Here is a 9301-nt window from a genome sequence, read left to right on the forward strand (position 1 = left end):
TGGGGTTCAGTATCTTGCTCAAGGATACTTCGACATGTGGCACCAGGAGCCGGGGATCGAACCAACAACCTTCCGATTAGGGGACGACCCGCTCTGCCTCTGAGCCACAGCCGCCCCAAAAAAGCGCTTTGAGTGGTCGGAAGACTAGAAAGTACAGGTCCATTTACCATTTGCCTATCGATATAAAAAAATATTGTCTTGCAATATTTAGTTTTGTGATATTTTCTGTGATATTGTATCGATTCTCAAAAACACTGTATTGATTGTTGTGTTTAAACTCCCAACAGTCAGACAGCAGGGTTGTAAACTGAGGGCTGTGATGTTGGATATTACAATGATTGTGATAAATACAACTACAGATCTCACTGTTCTGTTTGGAAAAAAAATATATACAGAACTAAATTAATAGCTATATAAAAACAGTTTTCCTAAAGTTAGATTTGTTTAAATCACAATAAATCGCCTTTCTTACAGTATCACAATATTGAATCGTAACCCCTTTATTGTGATATGAATCGAGCCTTTCTCAACCATATTTTAGCCAAGATCTCGGGGCTCCTGTGTCCTTTAGACGTCACCCTCTTGCAAATGAACAACCTCTGTGACTTTTCTCTCTTCGTCTTTCATATTTTCTTTCTTTTTACTGAAAGAACTACAATTTGTTTTCTCAAATCTGAAGAACAAGATTCGTAGTCCAGTGCGTCTCTACAGAACTACATTACAACATTTCACCTTTATCCAACAATTGCTGCTTCTGTGATTTGCATATTGCACTTTGTCATAGATAGATAATCTTAAGATTAATGTAAACCTGAGCCTAAACTGAGATTCCACATTATAAACCGGTCCCCTGGTTACTGAACCCTTGTTATTTGTCCACCAAACACAACATTTTACCTGCGTTTGGTGCTTGGCGGGTGTTAATCTGAACCCTGCATGAAGACATTTTCATTGATCTCTTTCTGCACGTCCAGAAACTGCGACTTTTCCAGATCTGTGAATGAATGTAAGCATAGAACTGCCAGTCTCTAGGATATATCCGCCCCGAAGGCAAATGTCTCCCACGTGCAGAAACAATAGTTCAAATCTCACGAGAGTTTTTGCAAATCTAGGTTACCACCTAGACACGACCTACCTGCAGGGGAAACAGGATATTCAGTGAAATCTATAGAATACATTCACACAACTGGAGCATGACGCACGTAACGGCAGTACGAAGTGAAGTCTCCTTCCAAGGCAGACGAGACTAATAGTGGTCTGAAGAAAATACATGAATTAAATCATGAATTCAAAATGGCTTTAATTCAAGTCATTGGGAGGAGTCGCTGCTCATCTCTCTGCAGATTGTTGTTTAAATAACTAATCAAACAGGGTTCAGTCAGATTCGAATCTTTAATCACAAACCGTTTGGGCAATCGACTGTTGAGTGTTCTCTATTCAACCTTTTTGGAAGCATCTTGATCGCTCGAGCCAAAACTCTCTTTAATTGAGTGCAGCCACAAAGCCTGTCGACTGCTCTATTTTCTCTCCGGAAAGCCATGAAAGCAAGAGATGTGTTGGCAGCTCACTGACCCGACAAGCAGCCTCAGAAAATGTGGCTGATTGTAAAAAGATTGTAGGAAAGAACAAAGAAAGAACAAAGCGGTGGTTTAAATAAGATATGTTTGAAATAAGGTCAACGTAAGCTCTGATGTGATTCTTGGAAGAAAATGGACAGTGAGATGTTTAGAAATGGCTTCCGTTACGCTGGTAGAGATGTCCCTGCAAATGTGGCATATTAGTTGTGCTGTAGTTTCCTGTTGAGGGTTTAAGAGGAGGAAGCGGAGGGGAACCACAATCGTCAGATGAATAAACCATGCTCAGGTTAATCGTTAGCTCACCAAGGTCTAAATGAGGTATTGACGAGCCTTTTTTCCTCAATGCAGTCTCTGTGCCGCTGCAGTACAAATATGGTGTTAATGCGGAAATAATAAAACATTGTCTGTGATATCTGGATGCTCTCTCTCTCCTCAACCTCCCCAACCATCCCAGTAACTCGGCTTCATATCCTTCTGCAGCAGTGACGGCCCCTTCCTAAATGACCCAGTCTCCTGGCAACCAGGCACCAATCAGCACCCAGGATCTCTCTCTGTAGTAACCACAGTGTGGGGCGTGACCAATCCCACACACAGCCAGGTAACACATGTCTCAGTACCCGGGGACATTTTTCATCTCCTCCTGTTGTTTTATGTGCAGTAACAATACAGAACCAGCACATTAAAAAAAAAAAGCTTTTATTTGTTGTATTATGTATAAAATCAGGGCTCATATTCGTCTGACTGATACAGTAAAAATACAGCTATGAAATTAAAGGTAAAACTACCATATTTCTTTTGACTTAAATCAATATTTTACAGAGAATTTTCTGCTGAATGTGCAGCTCTACTCGGCTTTATGGGGCTTTTATAGTGTGTTTCAGCTCATTATTTATCTGTTCTGGTCACAGCTTTATTGTTTTGTTTCACTCCGGCTGCTCTCATAGCATCTCTTTCTGAGAAGAAGCTATAAAAACCGCACAGTACACGACCTGCTCAGCAGCAAACCGCAGACAGTCTCGGTTATAGACGAGCTGGTGAACATAGTGGGGCATTTTAGATTACTCTGATATTTTATCATTTATTTTCTTGATGCAATGTGGAGCGATTTGATTGTCAAACATATACATTACATTGATTTTGATCATGTACTTGAAGAGCGCACTGTGCACCTGTATTACCTAGGGAAATACAGGTATAGCAGATACTCCATATTAAATGAGTAATTGGTACATCCTTTATAAAATATCAAAATAAAATCAGTATAAAAATGATATTTACAGGAAATAATCTGCTTAACATGAATCTAAATCACACATTTAACATCATTGCATCAGCTTCATTGTACAGTTCATCAGTTGTTCTCTACTGTTAGTGTTATACGTTGAATATAATATAAAATAGTCATAATATATGTCACTGAGTCCGTTTACTCAATGATAGAAAGGGAAGGAAAAAGGTTGGGAGCCACTGTGGTGGTTTACAGCTGACCAGTTGCAGCTGCTGCATTCTTGTAAGCATGCGCCACTTTTCTCACATTTCTCAGGGATAAGATAAGATAAAATAAACCTTTATTAATCCCCGCAGGGAAATTCAGGTGTCAGTGACGAGAGCGAAGCCGACAGTCAGTGTAGGAATAAAGTACTTCCCTTCAAGCTTCAGTTTGGATTTCCTCTAATGTCCTCCAAGTTTCTATTGCTGAAAGCTACGTGTTAATCTCATGTGTGTCATTTGTTTCTGGAGATAATTTAGACATGCAAATAAAAGCACCTTGAAGCCACATAGGCTCCTAGTTGAGGAATTAATTTGAAGAATGAAACACAGATATCAATGGAGCAGATTTGGGCTTAATCTACGTGACTGATCGAAATAAACAAACACTTGACGTCTGCTCTTAAAGGTCACTCCTACACTTTACTGCAAGTAGGAGGGAGCTGCTTTATAAGTGTGTCTCATTCTTCACTCTTTACTCGATTTATTTCTTCTTAAATGTGGTCCCAAACATCTCCGAGTGATGCATATTTGTTCCTACTTATAAGTGTGGGAGTAGAAAGCATTTTATCGACTTTGTTATCCTGGGAAATATCTTCTTCAGGATGTAGGAGAGCTGCAGAGCATTAACAGCACACACACTCTAGGAGGTTGAAATAGCAAACACAAGATTTTTATTTAAAACAACAAGATATATACTTTGTAGAAAAGTATTTCTGCCTTAGTTATATTTATATATCCCAAAAGCTTGTTAGAAGTGGAAATTATACCAGGCATTTTTCACAAATTGTCTTACTATTTATATGATCAGCAAATGGTAATCGATAATGAAACTAAATGTTATTTGCAGCCCTGAATGAGTCTGTACTCAGGTTTAAATGGAGCTTTCCTTTCAAGGACTTTCCGTACAATTGCTACCAAATTATAGAAATATTTCCAGAAAACTTTCTGAAGAATTATCAACCCGTGAAATAAAAACCAACCCATCACTGGAAGTCCAATCAACTGGCGTCAGTCATTTAGATTACAGTGTAATTTGTGTAACTTTATCTGGATCAGTCTTCTGAATGTGTCGATTTCACACACCATAACTGCTGAGAAGAACTACAAGACGCCATCATTAATTTCATTTTATGGTTCTGGGTGTCATAAAACTGCGATGTTCTCTCCCAAAGGACCTGCACTTCTTTGTGTTTTTGCTTCATGTGTACTTTCACTTTCATTGTGACTTTTAGGAGTTGGTCTGACTGTGAATGTCTGTCTCTCCCACTCCATCCGGTCTCTGATTGACTTTATTATTGCACGTATTCTCTCTTTGTGGTTGATGTGACGGTGATAACACCTCTCTGTTTCCCATGTAGGTGTTTGGTGCACCCATGGGTCCGGGTGAGAGCTCCGGCGGTCACATGATGCCTGGTGGCGGCCCTGGTATGGGTCCTGGCATGGGCTCCCAGTTCATGGGCCAGCAGTCGTATGGAGAGGCTGTCTCTAAAGGTTACGGGCAGCCAATCATGTACGGACGTCCCAGTGCGGCGTACAACCCAGCCTCAGCCTACGGCGGAAGGTAAATCCTGTTCACTTCACAGCTGGTATTAAAATGTGATCTGTATCCGGATAATTAACGAGCAAAACCTGCATGTGAGTGATTCTGAGTGGCGAAGAATTCAGAATCAGACTCCCTTAAAATAATCACTGAGTTTGTGAGTTGTTGAGTTAGGGAAAACTTTATTAACTCCAGAAATGCTGTCTACAACAAATTCTAAATTAAAGAACTTACACATACAAACTCACCTGTTACAACAAACAACACGCTGCCTCTTGAAATCTTCTTTCCCTCCGTGCCTTTGAATAAGATCAGTGGAAGCTATTTACAGCAACTGATGTCTAAGAGCTGACAAACACAATTAACACCTATTTAGCTAAAAATGTTGTTTCCTGTTCCTTTAACACGGAGCAGCTTGTGTGTAAGGAACGTTATTGTCGATGCTGATAACTGAACGTTGTTGTGTATTTTTGTGCAGCACTAATGTTTTTATTTCGTGCTATTTCTGCTTGGTTTCACATCAACATATGTCAGCGTGGCTGCTCTCACCCACTGCTCTGACTCACGCTCATGACTACACCTCACACACTCATACGCTCGGTTCATTGGGTTCGCTGCCCACTCATCTCCCCGTCTTTCCCCTGCAGTTACTCTGGTAACGGTGGAGGTGCCGGTATGGGCGTCCGTCCTCCCTCAGACTTCACGCAGGCTGCTGCCGCTGCCGTTGCCGCCGCCGCTGCCACAGCAACTGCCACTGCCACGGCAACTGTTGCAGCCATACAGGAGAAACAGAACCAGGAGTTGAGCTATGGACAGGTAAATGTGTGTCAGTGCCTGGGATCTGCTCTGTCATGTCTTTTGGCTTTTGGATCCAGTGCATTTGCATGTCAGTTTCCAAGCAGATTAATGGGTTTTAAACCTGTTGCAGCACTTTTCCATTATTTTGTTAAACATCACGCTCAGCATGTCTTTAGTTTACCTCTCTAGTTACAACTCAGGCTGGCGTGTATTGAGCCCTTCAGAGTAAAATCCTGGTCCTAAATGCGTCAGATTGGCATGATACTGCTCTAATTCTTAGACTAAAGAATAAATCACATTTAAATTTAGTTAAAATTTACGTTTAGCCTATTTGTAAAAAAGCCTTTTATTCCTCCTTTAAACTAAGCTTATTGACTCATGACTCAAAGTTTAAGATATTTCTGTAGTCCAGTGATTCCAACCTGGGGGTCGCGAAGACTTCTTGATTTTAAAGGGTGTGAGAAAACTTTAATACACACAGTAGGCCTATATTTAATCACTCTCTGATAAACAGCCTCGTGCTGCATTAGAAAACAACCAAAGAGCTGAAAGAACAGTGAGAAGAAAACGCCCAATTTGTCAAAAAGAAACCTATTAAGTTTGTTTGTTTGTTAAAAGCTCAAAAAATATGTATTACAGACAGAGAATCGTAGAAAAAGTTCAGTTCTGATCAACATTCACAGGAAATAATCTGCTCAAAATTCATCCAAATCTTCCATTTTAAACCAACTCCATCAGTGAGGGGTTGCCGGTTTCCTCACTGGTAGAATGGAGGTCCCTTAAGGAACAAGGATGGGAACTGCTGCTGCGGAGCGTTTTTGCAGTTTTTACAAACACCGTCTGGTTTGGAGCTGTGATGTGTGGTTGCAGGACTGTGGGAGGGGGGTGCAAAGCAGAAGCTGGTTTTCTGCTGCTGACACAGATTCAAGACACATGTCTCTTATTAACAGCAGAGACATCACATAATTTTACACTGCTGTCTTTTGCCAGACTATTTACTCTCATAGACTTTATTTACAACATTAGAGTCGCTGTAGAAGCTTAGCAGCAAACACTGCCATGATTTCTGTAGAAGATTCCTGGTTCCAGTTCAAAATGAACAAGGTAAATAAAGGCTGTATAACATCATAAATCACGGTGTACAGAACTTCTTCATGCTGACACTCTTTAGATTTACTACTTAGTTCTGGGGCCGTATTCAGGAGGAAAATCCGTCCTAACTGGCCAAACTTTTTGGTCCTGTTTGGTCCTGCTTTTAAACCGAGGAGTAAAGAGCATTTTTATCTATAATGCAGGGAATGACTCCTGTCTTTAGGAGGTTTACAGATGTGTTAGGAATAGTCAGGAGATGGTGTTCAAGCAGAGACATTCAGTGGGTTAGGGTGCTGTTCATTGATGATTAATGGTAAAAACAAAACAAACAAAAACAAATTACAGTGGGAGTAATATTCTGAGAGAAGAATTTCCTAGATTTAAATCGTAAATTTACAAGGAAAAAAAATCGAATTCTTTGAGATTAAAGTCACAAGTTTACGAGGACAAAACTCAGAAAAATTGTGTTTCTTTTTGTCAAGGAATCACTTGACACTCACTTCACAAGGTTGTATCAACCTCGTCACACCACAGACGCCGTAGCTTGCTGTGCTTTATGCCTGCAGTGGATGACATTATCAAATTATACTTTGAAATTGGATTTAGTAATAAGAAAATACTTCTGAATTTATCCCCGGAATCAGCATTTTCTCAGAATATTCCCTCCCTCTCCTCGGCTCTGTACTTGTTGTTTCTACCCACAGTGGCCCCAATACACTGTCATAATAACAACAAACAGTTTGAAATAATAAATCACACTCCACAGATAAAGTGCAGATTATTTAATTTCTAAACCACTCAGAGGAAAGTTAACAAAAACACAAGCTGCATTCATGGAAAGATTTATTTGAATTACTCATTCGTTCTTGTTTTTATTATATTAGTAATATTTATGAGTATTTCCAAACAGTGGGTGACATTACTGACATTAATTCATTGTACACCAGCTGTAAGGAGTCTGCATTTAGAGGTTTAGTTAAGACGTTTTCAGTTGAAATATACCCACAGTCTGTTTGCAACATCATAACTGTGTGTACAATATGGCACAATACAGGCAGTGTGGAACAATGTGACTGAATGAAGCTAGATCATACGGCTTAATTAAATCAGCTGCTATTTAAAATGTGCATACATTTTATTTTTATATTTACTTGCTGCTTATAACCCAATTTTGGCCTCATATTTTAACCTAAAGGCCTAGTATGACCCACATTCATAAAGCCTACATTTAGAAAAGTGGTGATATTTTCTGTATTTTAAATGTTCAAACCACAATTTAAAGAAAACATCATCAGCATTATTATAATATCTCCTTCTTTTGAGTCCCAGTTCAGCTTTCAGTGGGATTCTGAGACTCTTGATAAATCCAGGTCCCGGACTCATTTTCTTGCCGTCACTGTTCGCACCCTGTGAACCCTTCCTGAACTCTCTGCTGTCGTACTTCCCTTTCCCTCCCCAGATGGGTGGAGCATCCTCTTACAGCACCCAGTTCCTGTCTCATTCGGGCCCCCGCGGCCCTCCTCCGGGGATGGTCTCGTCCAGGCCCGGTCCTCCACCTACCGCCGGAGGCCTGTACCCCTCTCACCCTGCCCAGACTCAGAAGATGCCCCAGCACGGAGGGTATCCGGGCGGACAGCAAGGGCTCAAAAGGCCTTTTCATTCGGAGGTCAGTGAGACACCAGTGGATGTTTGTTCCCTCGTTTAATATAATATCAGATTATTCCCCCTCCTCAGAAGCAAACACACTGCTCATATTCTCTATATATAATACTTTCATCTCTTTGATTTTACATACATTTCTACAAACTCTGCTTTGTAACGCTGAGCTTGTGTAAAACATAGCAGAGGTAGAAACTGCAGACAGAGCAGATATCACTTCTCCTCAGGTTTACATGGTTTTACTTGTTGAACAGTGTATTGATAAAGTGTGACTCTTTATGGTTTTATTGCACTTACTTCCTGTAACGGGTCAAGTTGTTGTCAGCTTGAGTAGTTAACAAACTTTTCCACTGCAGATTGTGATCAGCTGTCTGCTCTGTTTGTCAGACAGTGTAGAGGTGCAACACCTAGCAACAACATACATTAGTCAGCACAGAGATTAGGTGAGTCAGTGTTTTGTGGTTCTTAGATGTCAGAACAGTTCATTAACTCGTTCTGTCTCTGTTTGTTTTCCAGGGTTTTCCAGTGCAGCAGTACGGCTCTGGTGGGATGTCAGGGTACCCTAACCAGCCTCTCCAGTACCCCTCTGGTCCACAGCAGCGATGCCCCCCCTCACCCTCTTACCCCTCCAGTCGGATGCCCCTCATGGCACAGTACACTTCTGGATCTCACAACCCAGCACAGTTCCCCCCCGGAGCCGGCCAGCCCAATCCTCCACAGTATTATAAGGTAATGAAATGAATTGCTAGGTGCCCTAATTTGGATAATAACAAACATAAAGTCATCAAACACAATGATTTAAAGTTTACTGGAGAACACGAGGAGCAGCATCTCAGACCAAAACAAATCTGTACCACTACCCACCAGACTCTGTTGACAAAACCAGTCATTTCACCAGCGGGAAATAATCATAAAACACACTTTAAACTGGACAGAAACGAAATAAAACTTTCACTTCCACAGTCTTTTCAGCAATCGCAACTACAGGCCTGGTTAAAATAGACCCTTAATCCACAACGTAATCCTTGGGGACAAATGCGCCTGTTAAAGTGCGTCCACTAACAGTAGTTGTTGTTTGTTCCACTAACAGTAGTTGTTGTTTGTTCCACTAACAGTAGTTGTTGTTTGTTCCACTAACAGTAGT

The 9301-nt window shown here is 40.8% G+C and overlaps 1 protein-coding gene across 1 annotated transcript in view; it reads left to right on the forward strand.

Annotated features, from left to right (window-relative positions):
* Positions 1-9301, forward strand: part of zmiz2 (zinc finger, MIZ-type containing 2) — a gene marked incomplete in the record, with an annotated part of 28046 nt that overhangs the window by 7524 nt on the left and 11221 nt on the right. The window contains 5 exon segments of the mRNA XM_035668366.1: positions 2061-2175; positions 4427-4629; positions 5256-5424; positions 7958-8164; positions 8674-8886. Coding sequence (XP_035524259.1) covers positions 2061-2175; positions 4427-4629; positions 5256-5424; positions 7958-8164; positions 8674-8886 — 907 coding nt within the window.

This window comes from Morone saxatilis, unplaced genomic scaffold (assembly GCF_004916995.1).
Source record: "Morone saxatilis isolate NCDOM2014 unplaced genomic scaffold, NCSU_SB_2.0 Contig21, whole genome shotgun sequence".
Taxonomy (NCBI): Eukaryota; Metazoa; Chordata; class Actinopteri; family Moronidae; genus Morone; species Morone saxatilis.